The sequence below is a fragment of the Sinocyclocheilus rhinocerous genome, unplaced genomic scaffold (assembly GCF_001515625.1).
Source record: "Sinocyclocheilus rhinocerous isolate Xijiao unplaced genomic scaffold, SAMN03320098_v1.1 scaffold584, whole genome shotgun sequence".
Classification (NCBI taxonomy): Eukaryota; Metazoa; Chordata; class Actinopteri; order Cypriniformes; family Cyprinidae; genus Sinocyclocheilus; species Sinocyclocheilus rhinocerous.
The window spans coordinates 2,339,868-2,356,374 of NW_015630348.1; the positions used below are offsets into that span (position 1 = coordinate 2,339,868).

At 37.5% G+C, this 16,507-nt stretch overlaps 1 protein-coding gene and 1 long non-coding RNA gene across 8 annotated transcripts in view; one reads left to right on the top strand and one right to left on the bottom strand.

Moving 5' to 3' along the window:
- The window catches only part of LOC107740134 (uncharacterized), a 22,767-nt gene extending 14,145 nt beyond the window's left edge, over nt 1-8,622 (top strand). Inside the window, exon 3 of the long non-coding RNA XR_001640059.1 lies at nt 8,061-8,622. This is a non-coding gene — a long non-coding RNA (uncharacterized LOC107740134). The remainder of the gene's footprint in view (nt 1-8,060) is intronic.
- The window catches only part of LOC107740133 (casein kinase I), a 24,553-nt gene continuing 12,758 nt past the window's right edge, over nt 4,713-16,507 (bottom strand). For 3 of the 7 annotated variants that reach the window (XM_016552456.1, XM_016552462.1, XM_016552463.1), the window contains 6 exons: nt 16,301-16,440; nt 15,677-15,755; nt 15,119-15,193; nt 11,650-11,756; nt 11,316-11,464; nt 7,069-7,919 (listed from right to left, as the gene is read on the bottom strand). In XM_016552456.1, the coding sequence (XP_016407942.1) occupies nt 7,912-7,919; nt 11,316-11,464; nt 11,650-11,756; nt 15,119-15,193; nt 15,677-15,755; nt 16,301-16,440 (558 nt within the window). In that variant the 3' untranslated portion in view covers nt 7,069-7,911. Of the gene's footprint in view, nt 6,681-7,068; nt 7,920-11,310; nt 11,465-11,649; nt 11,757-15,118; nt 15,194-15,676; nt 15,756-16,300; nt 16,441-16,507 lie in introns of those variants that run through there. The other 4 variants (XM_016552461.1, XM_016552458.1, XM_016552460.1 and 1 more) reach the window with 4 other exon arrangements.

Sequence of the window (16,507 nt, forward strand, 5' to 3'; positions counted from 1 at the left end):
TTTAGTAACATAAATATATATATATATAATTTCAATACACCATTCTGAAGTTTATCCACATTTAAGTGTATCTAAATTATTATTATGTAATACATATTTATGAGAAAAGGAGTAAATATATTGCTTTTTTAATATTTTTCATATATATATATATATATATATATGTGTGTGTGTGAAATTATATGATATTTTTGTAAGTTTCATTGTAATTTGATTTATTTTTATTTCTTTATTTCATTCATTTAGAAGAAAAACAGTGTTAGGAATTTAGGAATTATGTATATAATTACAATACATGTATTGTTTTTTTTATATATTTGTTATTTGCAGTTTAACAATAAAAGTCCGAGTCATGATTCTTTGTTCAAACAACATGAAAATCTCAATAGACTAGTACACGTGTCTAAGAGCATTAGAGGAGTAATAAAAATGCTGTTTTAGAAATGGTTATTGTGATCAGCAAGTATAGATCAGTAAATCTAAGTTTAGCTGAGTGCAGTAACATGTTTAGACATGAGTTAGATGGAATGCCTGAATTTAATCAAAATCAAACATTTAATCAGGTTATGGACAGATCTTGAAGGTGGAGTTTGGTTACTTTTAGATGACCTGTTGTTGTATAAAACACACTGAAATGTGATTAAATAAAGTTGACTACATGCTAGTACAAACTCTGACCTACATGTAATACAAATCTCTCCATTCTGGCTCAGACTTGCACATTCATGGCGCAGAGGAAGAGATCTACAGGGTGGAGGGACTTGCATGGCTGGTAATGCCGTGGAAATGTGACGCACACAACTGATTAATCTGATAATGGCACACCTGGCATGCCAAGGTGTGTTCTTCCTCTTCCCTCCATTTTTCTCATTCAAATGCCAACGTTCCCAAGGCCAAACGTCTTTAGCCATCTGCTTAACCAAGACCACACACTGCCATTCCATTTGGAGTGAGAATTCCCGTGATTTGCCACACTGTCCGCCATGTGCTGGGTAAGACAAGCAGTATTGAGTGCTCTGTGTGTGTGTTTCTAGTGACACATTACAGGGGAAAAAAAACACTGTTAGGTTAAGAGGCAATTAATCAGCAAACAAATGTATATTCAGAAAATGTTTTTCAAATATTATATTATAGTTGTTTAATTTAAAATGTTTTAAAAATGTGAAAAACTTGTCCAGTTTTCTTAGTGTTAGTGGAACATTGTTTTAAAGTAAGCATGATGTCCCCACAACAGTCTATCAACTTAATTTTAACAACTCAACATTCTAGAAACATAAATATGTCTAGTTTCCATAATTTTAATAAAACGTTATTTAATGGTTAGCATAACGTTCCTGCAACAGTCTTTCAACTTAATTTTAACTCAACAACTAGGAACTAAGAAAATTCCAGTTTCCATAATATTAAGTCAACGTTATTTATCCACCTTATTTTTCAACACGGAAGTAAGCCGTTTTCTGTGAATGTGCGAGACTTCCGGTTTGTTAGCCGCTGTAGGGAAATAACAAAAAGAATAACAGTGCAGTAAACGGAAAACCTGTTTGCACTACAAACCATTGTGTTCATAATTAAAACAATACATTAAATAATATGGTATAAGACACATCAGTTTGCAATATCAAGCACCAAAACAAGCTGTTTTGTACAGCCACAAATAGCTGGAAGCTAATGAAGCCGGACACAATAAATTTACAAATGGTCGCGTCCGCTCTTACGGGAAAAATAAGGTGGATAGGTTAGTATGTTCCTAAGCATTCTTTCAAATGAATTTTCATTTTTAGGAACGTCGATCTGTAACATTCCAAAACTTAAAAAAAGTACCAGGAAGCCATAGGCCTACTTCAGAGAATGTGACATCATCTCTACTTTGTGAACACAAACAGGTCCTTTATTTGCAACAATATACATCTCACCCACTCAAAAGACATTTGACAACCAGTCAAATGTCTTTTGAGTGCTTTGCAAGCTGTGTTGTTTTACTAGTTTCACTATTAACCATTTTTACGACGACATCTCAATAGTAGGCCTAATGCTCACGCTAGTCACTGCGGATATTCTGGAATTTAAATAGCATCATGTCGTTATGAAAATTACATTGATTAACCACAAAGTCATAAAAAAATGAACTAAAAATTACAAACTTGATAAGTCTGGTCCATTCTTAAGGTCATTAAACAAGCCTAGGGACTATAATGGGCCTTTCATTTTATGTATGAGGAGTGGCTAATCCTTTAGCATGAATAATTCACACTCGTTCATTCAGCATTGTCCTCTGATGGATTCTGCGCTAGGATTAATGCAGTTGAAAAACTGTAACTATCTGCATGTTAAGTGTGCATTGCGAAACGTCAAAGCAAATGCCAGTTTAAGACAGGGTGTGTCGGAAATGTGTGAGAAGGTGAATGACACCACATGCTGGGGGCTTTTCCAGAGCACTGGCGTGCTGGGTGTGTCGGAACGTGTAAAGGTGTCTCGTACTTTTCATTAGTTTCATGATACGCACTAATTAAATATTTGGACGCCGTATTCCTTATTCCGTTATGAACATTACCATTTTGTCTGCCAAAACGGCACCTACTTGTTTAATTTTTGTATGAATTAACTAAATAACTGTATCGCCTAAAGTAAAAGAAGGGTATTACAGTTTGCGCTGGTCTTTTGAATTCTTCCTTTTCCCACAGCACAGAGTCTTTCCAGTAATTACACAGACAGTGAGCGCAGTTCTGTGTTACAACACATTGATATTATTTCAAATGGATTGGCTTTCATTTACCCCTCGTGGTAAGCATACAATTACTGAACCCCGCACACTAGTTGACGCTCAAACAACAGGATGAAACGTGATCTTTTTCTGAAGCAGCCTGTGTGTCACAAAGGCTCATCGAAACCGATGCAGTGTCGCATTAATGCCACAAGGAGGCGCGTGTGTTTGAATATGGAGGACCTGTCACGTCGTTGCCCGAGGCATTTACGGGTAAGAACTAAGATTTTTTTTTTTATATTCTGAGCTGTGGCAGTTGGGTGTATGAGCCAAAGTTATAAATATACGGTGTTACAATAGTAAAAGTTTTGCGTTATTGTGCCCCTCATGAAAATATGTGACTTTTAAAGTAATGTTTCTTACCAAATCAACAAAAAATCCAGAATTAACAAAAATGGATCTTGTATTGATTTAATGTGTCATTCTCGGTCACTAAAAAGCACGTGTTTATTATTAGGGTGTGTTCTCATTGATGTGCTGATAGATGCCCTACAGGAGGCGTGTGTCATGCTGTATATGGATTGACCACTCCCAATTCATCCAGTAGTTCTCAGAGATTAATCTGCTGTTTGGATGAGATTAGCCTAGTCTAAATCTCATGTAAATTCACCTCATGACACGCGGACATTTTAAATCCTCAAACGCCTGCTACATCTACATTCAGACATTACGCTTTTTTGTTTTCTCCAAATCTTTTATCAGAAAGCATGAATGAGGTGATATGAATGTAGCAACTTTGTTGTTACCCTGAGGTTAAATACAGAATATAAATTATTTGCTTTACAAGCACAGAATTCATAGACGGCAATATGAACTTCACATAAAACAATAAAAGGATTTTCTTGGCCAAACTTCATTATAATGGCCATTTTAATAGCTTTTTCTGGCACGATGCACTGGGAAACTGCCATCAGAAAAACAATTTTAGATTTTTCACATATGAAAGAAAAAAAAGGAATAATGTTTAAAAAATTGTACCATAAATATTAAATGCAATAAAATTGCTTAACGTCAATAATCATTGTCCTGATAGTGGCAAAATGTATATATATATATATATATATATATACTTTCTAAATATATATACTTTCTTACCTTCGAGGCACATTAATTGCCCCTCCCCAAAAGATATTTTATTTCATTCTTTTTAATTTATATTGTTTTCTTAAGTACATTCAATGGAAAATAGTTAATCTTTTTAAACATCGATTTCATGAAGCCTTCAGAGGGATATAGAGGAACTGAGGTAGATTAAGTGGTAGTGTAGCATAGATTACATTACACAACTACAGCGGTACAGCGTGCGGTCATGTGACGCTTGACTCACCTCCATAAAGGGAAGAGTCCTTCAGCAGAGCCTTCAGTGGGCAACAAGTCATTCATACTTTATAAATGAAGGCCGTCTTTAAATAATACACCAAAAGCTATACAAAGAACGTGCTTAAAAGGAGTTATTTGTAGAATACAAATTAGTACATGATCATATAAGGCAGTTATATTTAAGTTTTGGGTTTAAACTTCACATATTGACGCTTTTTGTTGAACAGGTTTGCTCTATGAGCCTTCCTATTCACTCCCCCTATGAGGCAGCAGCTGTTTTGTTCATGTGTTGATCTGAACCCCACTCCCTTCCCCCCCTTCGTCCATTTCCTTGAAGTGTCCCATTTTAGACCTATTCTCAGCACATTTTAAACCACTTTGTCATTTACTTAATTTAATAACAGGCAAACTGGGACTATGCTTTGATTTGAAACACCTACAGATGACCCAGTAACAAGTCTGACAAAGCTCCTGCCCTAAAATAAAAAAAAATGATTTTTTTATAATTAGTAACACATAAATGCATTAATAATCCAGTGCTGAATATTTTTTTAAAAAGCATTGTGTTTTAGTAAACTGAAGAAGCCATTTCTGAGGTTCGTCGATAAGCACATTAACCAATTTCCACACCTGCCATTTGAAGCCATTTTAATATTTACAGATATAAATCCTGGAAATTTAAAACACCACGAGCACCTAGAACTACCCACCACCCCCACAAGAACTGCTTTCCTGGATTACAGCAATACCTTGAGATCATTTCCATAAAGATATCCCTTTAAACACTTGAGACAAAGTCATTCAAAGCTTTACATTTTCTCGAGAACCAAGCATTTTGCCTTCTCATTTTTAAAGCATTTCATTTTAGTTTTCAGTTTCAAAAACAACTTTGACGCCTGGTTGTGTGGTACTGCAACAATAAATGTGCAGACTAGAGACAGATCGATACCTGAACAAATGGAAAGGGAGGGGGACAATCTCAGTAATCCGAGTTTGTGCATTCTCGTAAAATTACAGAGACTGGGACAGCATTTCTGAGAAGTCATTTTAATTTATTCTGACATGCTAAAAGGGAATAAATTACACTTTTATAGAATGTCCAGCTGTTAAGTACTTAAAGCTGGTTCTGAGGGACAGTTTGGAGGCAAGGAAATCAACAAAAAAAAAAGAAAGCCAAGTTACTGGTGTGCATTTGTCGTGGCTAAAGGCTGAGGAAAACGAAGGAGAAAAAAAATCTAATTGCTCTTGCCTCACAAGACCCAAAACTATATAGAAAAGAACCCCTCCAACATGTTTCTTTGCAATAAAAAAAGAAAAGGAAATGAGCAAAAGACTGCTACCAAACAGCAGCGAAAAATTGTTGCAGAGAGAAAGTCCCAGAGATAATTTACAAGAGGATCTGCTTCACCACAGGAAGAAGCAACAAAAAACCCTTGCCCCAAAATTATCGATTCAATACAGGGAAAGACAACTCTATAAAACTGAAAAAGTATTTTTCGTTTTTTCTGAAAAAAAAAAAAAAAAAAGATATATGCATATAAAAATGGTAACGGGAAGGGTGGAGTGAGCACATTTTTCTCTCAAAAACAGAACATTGAGCCTATCATAGCAATTAATCGTACGAATTGTTACTCTCAATCAACATGAACATTTTCCAAAGAGAAAAAACCCAGATCATATGCATACAATTTTCATCTAAGCAATTAACATACAGGTTTAGTTCAGAGTGATGACTAATTTTTAATGAATATACTTCTGTGGAGTTTATTCGTTTATTTTTTAGACTTCGGAATACCAAGTACATTATAGTTAATGCAGCGTTCTAAAGAGAAACCTAGTAGTCACTAGAATGCTTTTTTTGTTTTGTTTTTTATCTTCACATTAGAAGCTCTCTAGCACATCAGCAGGCAGAATTGTAATTACCTTTTTAGAAAAGAAAAACAAAACCCAATGTTTGCCTTTTTAATTATTTGGATACATTTGAGAGAGAAAAAAAAAAAAAACAGATTTAATCTCAGATGTTTCAATTTGCTCGAGGAAAGGATGAAAAAAATACTGAAGGATGAATGTGTCTCAGATGTCTCCATTCTGACAGAAGAGTGTCTGGGTTCGTGCCACGCTTTGTGACGAGAGGACGATGAGAAGGGAAAGGGGGGCCAAAGCTGCTCTGATGGGCAACCGAGAATTCAGGAAGGACCCCAAACAGCTTTCCTGAAGGAGAAAACTCGGGAAAATATTGGCATGTGCACAATTATATCCCCATTTTCTACAGTTTGCCGTTTCAAAGGAGGAGGGGCGAAAAGTCTTAAGGGACAGGACAATAGAAAAGGCTACAGCTTCCAACTCCAAACCAAGCCTGCTCTCTGTGTGGATATAGTATATACATACCAATATATAGATATATGCAGAGCATCTTATCTATATATACCGATTACATATATAGTATATGGAACAAAAGTTCTTTAACAGGAAAAAGGTTGCCCACAGTGCCTGGCAGGTTCTGGTGAATTTGATCCTAGATGCCGGGGTGTGATTGGAAGGCAAATCCTGCTACGACCACTCTGCTCCGCTTCATTACATTGTCTTAATGCTTAGAAACCTGCAAGACAGGGAGACAGATAGATAGAGAGGAGAGGGTTAAGAGTTAGTGGCACAGATCTGAATGGGGTTGAGCTACTGTAATCAATGCGGCCAACCCCGTCAAAGCATTATTCAGTCCTGGAAGAGAGAAAGTGCAAAGTCATCAAGTCCCTCTCTGCGGTAAAGTCGAGACTTTATAAAAATGGTAACGGGAAGGGTGGAGTGAGCACATTTTTCTCTCAAAAACAGAACATTGAGCCTATCATAGCAATTAATCGTACGAATTGTTACTCTCAATCAACATGAACATTTTCCAAAGAGAAAAAACCCAGATCATATGCATACAATTTTCATCTAAGCAATTAACATACAGGTTTAGTTCAGAGTGATGACTAATTTTTAATGAATATACTTCTGTGGAGTTTATTCGTTTATTTTTTAGACTTCGGAATACCAAGTACATTATAGTTAATGCAGCGTTCTAAAGAGAAACCTAGTAGTCACTAGAATGCTTTTTTTGTTTTGTTTTTTATCTTCACATTAGAAGCTCTCTAGCACATCAGCAGGCAGAATTGTAATTACCTTTTTAGAAAAGAAAAACAAAACCCAATGTTTGCCTTTTTAATTATTTGGATACATTTGAGAGAGAAAAAAAAAAAAAACAGATTTAATCTCAGATGTTTCAATTTGCTCGAGGAAAGGATGAAAAAAATACTGAAGGATGAATGTGTCTCAGATGTCTCCATTCTGACAGAAGAGTGTCTGGGTTCGTGCCACGCTTTGTGACGAGAGGACGATGAGAAGGGAAAGGGGGGCCAAAGCTGCTCTGATGGGCAACCGAGAATTCAGGAAGGACCCCAAACAGCTTTCCTGAAGGAGAAAACTCGGGAAAATATTGGCATGTGCACAATTATATCCCCATTTTCTACAGTTTGCCGTTTCAAAGGAGGAGGGGCGAAAAGTCTTAAGGGACAGGACAATAGAAAAGGCTACAGCTTCCAACTCCAAACCAAGCCTGCTCTCTGTGTAGATATAGTATATACATACCAATATATAGATATATGCAGAGCATCTTATCTATATATACCGATTACATATATAGTATATGGAACAAAAGTTCTTTAACAGGAAAAAGGTTGCCCACAGTGCCTGGCAGGTTCTGGTGAATTTGATCCTAGATGCCGGGGTGTGATTGGAAGGCAAATCCTGCTACGACCACTCTGCTCTGCTTCATTACATTGTCTTAATGCTTAGAAACCTGCAAGACAGGGAGACAGATAGATAGAGAGGAGAGGGTTAAGAGTTAGTGGCACAGATCTGAATGGGGTTGAGCTACTGTAATCAATGCGGCCAACCCCGTCAAAGCATTATTCAGTCCTGGAAGAGAGAAAGTGCAAAGTCATCAGTCCCTCTCTGCAGTAAAGTCGAGACTTGCTGCAGAGAATCTCAGAAAAACATTCATGTCATCAAACTCACGGGGGCTCAGAGGGGATCAACTCTTTCACACAACAGTCCAAGTTTACTGTTTAGCCCACGTAAAGTCTGAGTGACTGCATAAGTGCTGAAGGGGTACTGGGGCAGCTAAGACTTCACTAACCACGACTGAGGCATGTTACTCATTCATACACTTCTATAGCCGACTGACACCTTAACCAACTCAGCTGCTGCACGATCAGCCTCTCCACGGTTAAATAAAACCAGCTCAGAGCAAAGCAGCTGTCCCTTCAAGAATCCTTTCATGTCAAGAACTAAATGAGGGGCATGACATTATTCACTAAAACATATACTAGATGATGCTACCAACCTTAAAAAGCAGCACAATAGCCATCTAGAAAGTACTAGTTAAAGGGATAGTCCACCCAAAAAATTCAATTCATGCACTTCCAAACCTCTGTGACTCACTCTGAAGAATATTGGGAAACACTGGAAGCCAGTTAAATTTCAATGCAAGGACAAAAAAATGACTGTATATATATTTTTTTAAATATACGTAAAAAGTGCTGGGTAGATAAGATATTTTGAGAAATATATCAGTGTTCCACAGAAGAAAGTCACACAGGTAAGTAAATGACCATTTTAATTTTAGGGTGGACCATCCCTTTAAGTTAATGTGAATTAAACTGACTGAGACAAATGAGACGAGTACAGATTCGATTTGGAAATGTAATTGCTAACCTCACAAGGAGCTTCAAATCATGTACAATCACAATCCTGAACATTAAAAAAAAACCTGACAGACCTGTGACGTATTTTGAAATGTTTTCAGTGCAGCACTCTCAACTGTGGTCTGCTTCTAAAAATCAATGTGCTTTTGCCTCAGGCAAACGGAGCACAAAATCAAACAGGATAATATGGACAGGGAATAAAATCTAAAGAGTTGTTTTAAGACTGCAGTTTCAACATTACTCTTTTGAAAAATGTATAAATTGATCATACCTGGAAAACTATATATTTACTTGTTTCCTCATAAAAATCCTATTCAGGCTTTTCGAAGCTACAGAAAGATGACAAAGTATTTTTGCCAAGTTGCCGCCCATTCATGTCACTGCTTGTGTCATTTAGAAGTAATCCACAATGGACAGATGATTCAAACCAGTTGCCAAGTAACCTGATTGTTAGGTTCAAGCTGCTACTACTTGCAGAGTAGTTACATTTAGCTACTGCAGCCTTGACATTTCTATAGACACTAATGGAAAAGACGAGGGGAGAAGAAGAAAATAAAATGCTTGACAAGTCTCCATTGATTGAGCGTGAGGAAGTATGCTGACGCAGCACTCTCAGGACAAATCTCACAATAATACGGCAGCACAAGCTCCAGGCCTCTGTTGTTGCAGAACTAACAAAGTTGCGCCTGTAACCAAGAAACCAACAATCCCCTGCAAATAAAGTTCGTTCAAGCTCAAACACTCTTGAGCGTTACCACTTAAATTCTTGGCTGCGGCTATTCAGCCAAAGGGATCTTAAAGGGACAGTACTCTATTTCTCAAGCCTGTAAGAAGCATAAATCTTTGAATGGATGGAATTATCGCAATCCAAGTGTTACAATCATATTTCTAAGCAAGGTACATGGGTGCATCCTGGCTTTTGAAGGGGGATGGGGTGCAATCAAACTAAAACGGCGTGCACAAAGGATTAGACCAATACCACCTCGTCAGCAAATGCTATTCTTAGTCCAGCCACTTTTAACAGCAGTTCCTCTCTGCCTTAATTCAGGATGAACCTTCAGTGTAAAACGGTCTTCCTGATTTTTACCAAGCATTTATCAACAAAGAACATAACTTGAACCTTGGGAATGAAAATAAGAAAAAATAAAAGACTCTAAAAGCCATGTATAACGTCACAGAGGAAATAGATCACAAAGCTCAGCTGGGAAAAAAGCTGTCTGCGTGGGTTGATGGCACACAGTCACTATATTAAAACCCCCAGTCCTGTGGCCATTTAGGCCTACAGGCGAAAAAAAAAAGACATCCCATTTACTTTATTATATAGATGATACGATATATAGCACGATACAACTTTAAATATCAAACTGCCAGAAAATTCTAATCTACTCTGAAACATTCCCACAACCTACAAACAAGGCTACTTGATAAATCCTGTAGACATCACAAAGTAGTTTAATCAGACTGCAGATGTTAAATTTAGGACAAATTTAGGCCTATTAAGCACCAAAGGTAACTCTGATAGAACTGAGATGTATACCATTGATAGTGATAAACACCCAAACCGAATACTGCTGTAGTCCAGGGCACTAAAGGACAGAGCAGTGGAAGAGGAGTGACAGCAGCTTTTCCACTTAACTGTGCCCTTCCAAGTGTCAAGCCTACTCTGCATTAGATGCACAACAGATTTAGACTACATTAAAGCCTACACCATCTGACCAGGACTACTTATCGCTAATGTAGTGCGAAACAGACTCTATATGCTCATTAACATCCATTTTAATAGTCAACAGGAAACATAATATAATGGACGAAAAATAAAAGCGCTCCATGTTCAACTCAGTCCATATACCTAGATGGGCTACGCCTTTTGCTGGAAAGAAGATCCACAACTAGAATCACAAAAAAAATTATCACTGTTGAGTCATCACATGAACATAGAACAACATTACAGTTCCCTCAACACCAAACATATAGAAAAGTACAGTAAGAGTCAATGAAGAGATGTGTAAATGACATGATCTTGGTTAGTCTGTGGTTAGAAATCACTCCCACGTATCCATGTTTGTACTGAAGAGACCAATATAATCAAGACTAACAAGTGTTAGATCCAGGAACAATGATTGGGAGAAATCTGTCAAATAGAGCATCCCATTTAGAAAGGGGTTAATTTGAGGGATGGTTATCTGACATTCACAGAAAAGATTATGAAGCCAACCCTTCGTCCCAGAGAAGAATATACATTTTTTGGTACAAAGTTAGTAGTCAAATTTCCCAAGGACGTCTTTGCTTTTGAAAGACATACCAATTGAAATTTTTTTTTATTTATTTTTTTTTTGGAGTGGGTTGCATCCTTGAACTAACACCGTTTCTTTGCATTTCATGAATCTTTTGGGGAGCAAATGTTGCAAATCCACTTTTGTTTTTACAAATGTGAGCAATTGGTGTCTTTGTTTTGTGCTGAAAACGTCGCTTGGCTTTTTGCTACTAACCTTTCATGTTACTCTTGGGTTTGTCAGTTTGCTTGCCTGTGGGGGTTTGTGCCTGTTGCCCCTGTCCCCCTGAGGAGGCTGCTTGCTGTGCTGCTTTCTGCTTCAGCATGGTCCAGTCAAATGTGTAGTCATACTGGTGGTTCAGAGTCCTGGAAGTGATCAAGCGGGAGTGAGTATACCCATACAAACCAAATGAATTTAGATACCACAAGTAAAGAAATAATCAAGAGGAGTCCACAACTGGCAAGACTTTCTACTTGAAAAATTGACCTCAGTTGTGACTAGTTCTGGGCCAGTTGGGAGTGTTGAGGCAATGCAAGAAAAGGTCAGGCACCTGAAAAGAATGCGGAAAAGCTGACGCAGGTACATGTAGTCAGGTGCCTCTTCAAACCGCAACCCACGACAGTAGTTCAGGTACATGGCAAACTCTGCTGGGAACCCCTGGAGAAAGAGTCAAATGCATATTACGAAAGAAAATTACCAAGCTCCATAAATGTCATGTCAACCTGACCGGCTATTTCTTAAAAGGAAATGAACAAAGAAAAAAAAAATTCATATCCTATTATAATGAATAGCCAGCACTATTAGCAGGAAAAAGGCTGTCTGAAATTAGTCAAGTAGGCTAGAACAGAAAAGCGTGGTGAGTGACAGACATAGAATGGGAGTTTCTTATAAGCAACTGGATGTTTGTACATAGTTTGCTGACAAACGAAATGTAAACAAATATTTATATTTATATTTAAATATTATATTTATATAAATATTTCTTAAAACACACACACACAAAAGCTATGCAAAAATGGTCAAGCGTCATATTTAGAGATGCACCGATCGACCGGCCAGGGACCGGAATTAGCCGGTTTTCCGCATGACCGGCCTGAACCAGTGAGTCCAGTGAGAAAGTCAGTCTGCCAATTCGAGCTGGTCTGTTTTGACGTCACACTTATGGCGACTGATAATGTATTTGTCATGCCAGATGAGTCTCGCACAGCCCGAGTGAGTGTGTGAGAGAGACTCGTGCAGAAATCAAAACAAATGAGCATAACAGCACACACAGAAAATTATAGATGCATACCGCGATAGTAAAAAAAAAGAAATAAATGATTTTAGGTACGCAACATTGCACTACCGAAATGTTTCAACACTATTGCAGTGTGATTTTATACAATAGTAGTTCAATTAACAAGAAGTTAAAATTAAGTGACTTACATTTTAGACACAATATTGACTGTTTATGCTGAATTTCGCTGACGAAAATAGTTCCAATTAGAGGTCTGCACAGGGCTATTTTTTTAGTCCAGCTCCCGCAAGGTTATATTCCGCACCCACCCGCTCCCGCTATATATTCACTCTAGAAAAAAAAGTTGCACAAAAATAATATTTTTATTCGTCCTGTCAGGATACAATTCATTTACCATTTACAACACAATATTAAAAAGTGAAAAAAAAAAGAAAAAAAAAAAAAAAAATGTAGGTTGTACAAAAATAGCGCTATTAGCTATTTTTATTCGTCTTGTCAAAATACTAAATTCGTTTGACATTTTTCTGTTAACAGTAGGAAATGTGTCGCAGAGAAAAATAAATAAATACGACATCTGTCATTTAAAATGATAGGCCAAGCAAAATATAAACAAAACAGTTGAATGTCCTTCAAGGACAGCGCATCCACACTTTGCTCCATCCTTATTCTGCTCTGTCACTCATCGACAACCTGCCTGTTCTGTCTGAGGGCCGTATATTTACCACTGGCACAGCCTGCTCTGAGCATCATTATGCACATGCTGTGTACAGACCTCGCAAATAAAACACGTGACACAGAAAGCATGCGTGCATAACAGTCCAAGTGCAGGCTGTACCGGTGGTCAGTAAGAATAAAGCGCAGATATGCTGTTCTGAATAGACGTCGGGAACGGGATATTGTTAGACCGCCCGCTCCCTTTCAAATTCCACCAGAGTTACCGACCGCTACCGCGGCGCAAAAAATCTGGATCGGGTCCCGCGGGAGAGCCGCGGGAATGCAGACCTCTAGTTCCAATCAAAGCCACAGCAGAACTGTTTTGTGTCTCCGAGCAACACAGCGGTGTTTCGTTACTAAAGGAATCCACGTTTTTTAACAAATCAAGCGAGTCAATGTTTCAGTAACCCATTCATAAAGACAGTAGTCACTTGCCTTGTTTCTGAATGAATCAGCCGTTTGAACGAATCTGTTGAATAAAGGACTAAATGACTCATTCATTCAAACAGTCATTTGCCGCCACCTACTGGTTTGGTTTCATTTAAAACTGTCATTACATTTTTCCCAACATTTCTTATTTGTATGTTTAAAAAATATTTAAAACATTAATCTTATAAAATTCTTTATGCATTCAAATTTTTGCAGTGTAAATGCATTTATGGCACCTCAGCTTCACCAAACAGTCTGTGTAAATACATCTAATGCCACTTCAGATGCAGCGTCTGTGTTTCCTGCAGTGGAGAGATGGAGTTTGTTGATACTGATTTCATTTGAATGGTAACAGCTCTACAGTTTCTTATTATTCTAACTGAATTAATTTAAACAATGTAAGAATTTGATGTGAAAGATGACATTTAATTAAGTTAGTGGGAAAAAATGACAACTTAAGAAACAGTGGGAAATGACATCTGTTACAGCAAATCCTTTTCAGTTAATTATTTCTACCTTTTTTCTAGTCATAGAGCACTTTATTTTTTTTTAAAGAGTTGTTTAAAGCCGGGCTCACACTACAGAATTTTTAACCCGATTTAGCCCCGATTTTCCCCTCCTGAGAATCGGAGCAAAAATCTTGTCCAGCACCTCGAGGCATTCACAGATCGAATCTTTCACCTACCGATTTGCTCGCACACAAAACGGGGCCACCCCGATCATATCAGTACTTTCACAGCCAATGCGCAACCGCAAAACAGCTGATGTACGGCTCCATTGGAGACTGAGGAAATGGCTTCTTGACGTTTTGTAGTAAAACGACGCTGTATAATGTGTCGAAAACGTATCACAACCGTAAGGAGAAAGAGAAGCGCTGGGGTGAAATCGCCTCAGTTTTGAACGTACCGGGTGAGTGCAGAAAGCTGCTAGCACGCTAGCTAACATATGTAAACATTGCTGACGAGCTGCTGTGTGAGATCACGTGAGGCACTCCCTCTGGCATGATAATCTTAATATCTTGTAGTGTGTGACGCGCCACGATTTTCGAATCTTGTAGTGTGTGCATGTTAAAGATTTGAGGGAAGATAATCTGCAAAGATTCTCCTTATGTGTGTGCTGCAACCAGATTTCATAATCCGTTAGGATTTTTCAACTCCTGTAGTGTGAGCCCGGCTTAAGTGAGAGAACATCTGTAACTTTGTCCAGATTGGGGGAATTGTAATGTTTAATCATTTTTTATATTTTTTTTACATATGTAAAAAAAAAAAAAAAAAATTATATATTTTTTTTGTTTTGTTTTGTTGCATTAAAAAAAGTATAATTTTTTGTTTGTATATGCTGTCATTTACAGTTTTTAGGAAGAAAATTAGAATCGGCAGGTCACACTTACAAAAAATAAATAAATAAAAATCGAAATCGGCCAAGAAAACGGCAATCGGTGCATCTCTAGTCATATTGATATACAGTTAGTCTTTTTAGCAGTAATGAATGTTCTGGAGATGACCATTTTCATGGAACCTGAGAATTGTAGCATCACAACCTTTAAACTGAGCAGAAGTTTTGTAGCATGCATGCGCATACAATGTATGAGTGCAGACTTTTAAAAAGCCTTGTTGTGAGGATGTAGAATTTCACATACCTTACACAAGACCTCGACAGGGGTCGACATCTTTTTCTCACTAATCTTCTCATACTTCTGTTTCTTTGTGGCAGCCTGTGGGCAAAAATGAAAACGTTGCACACTATGATCTGGTACTGGCTGTCCATCAGTGTGCAATCCCACAGTGCTGGAGGCCATAAATAAACCAGCTGAAAGAAGATTTACAGCACTTTTTTAGGCACCACCTGTTGGCCTGTTTCATGCTGCCTAGCAATTTTAAGTTGATTCTTTTATGGTTCTACCCTCCACAGTAATAAAGAAAGATGATAATATTCAGTGACATTGAGCAGTATTCTGCTGTAATCACATAACGGCAGCAAACGTCCATACTTAATATAACCTGCATTCAAACCACAGTGTAGAATAGTTATTGCCATGCTTTTCAAAATGAACCTATAATATATCACTTAAAAACTATAAACCTGTGTCTAAGAAACAAGTACGTTCAACAAACCTGTCTCAGACATGCTGCGCGATCCCATCTAAAATCCAGCTTTATAAAAAAAAAAAAACACCTGCATTATCTGTACTTCTTACCTTCAGTCCCTGCCATGGCAGGCTGGTTCTGTTGAAGTACATCAGCACGTATCCTAGCGACTCCATGTCATCTCGACGACTGTTAAGATGAAATAAAAGATTCAAAATCAAGCAAGAAGGCTTTTAAACAAGTTTGAGGGCAGATCTTTAAGAAAATAATCTAAAATGCAAAAGTAGTGCGTAGAATATGAGCAGGTGTGATTGCGTAAACCATCCCTAAATTAACTCGCTGACCACCGACATGCCACTCCTTTGGTAAAGGGCAAGCAAGCACAGTCCATCAATCACTTAAGATCACAAAATGTCACGATCATGAATTTATGATGCTGCTTGTTATTGTAAAAGATTTCAGAGAGCTAAGGGCTTGGTAAGATTTATTTATTTTTTTTTAAAGAAATTAATTATTCCGCAAGTATACATTAAATAAAGTGACAAAGGTATTTCTTAAATTCCCAAAATATTTCCATTTCTAATAAATGCTTTTCCTTTGAACTTTCTACTTGTCAAAATAGTTTATTTTAAACCATTACAAATACTATTATCAGAATAATTTGACTAAAATTTGTAACCGATTGGAGCACAATGAGCAAAAATGTAATAAATATTCTGTGCCGGAGTGCTCACCTCTGCTCGATGCCCAAGTGTGCGTTGATGCTGGCATAGCGAGCTGTGCCTGTGAGATTTTTGTCTTCTCTGTACGGTATGTGCTGTCGTGTCCTGTTGTCTCGATATTTCTTGGCCAGACCAAAGTCGATGAGGAACAACTATACAAATAAATTGAAAAAGAGAAGCACAGACATTTCATTTTTAGAACTGACTGTAAAAAAAAAA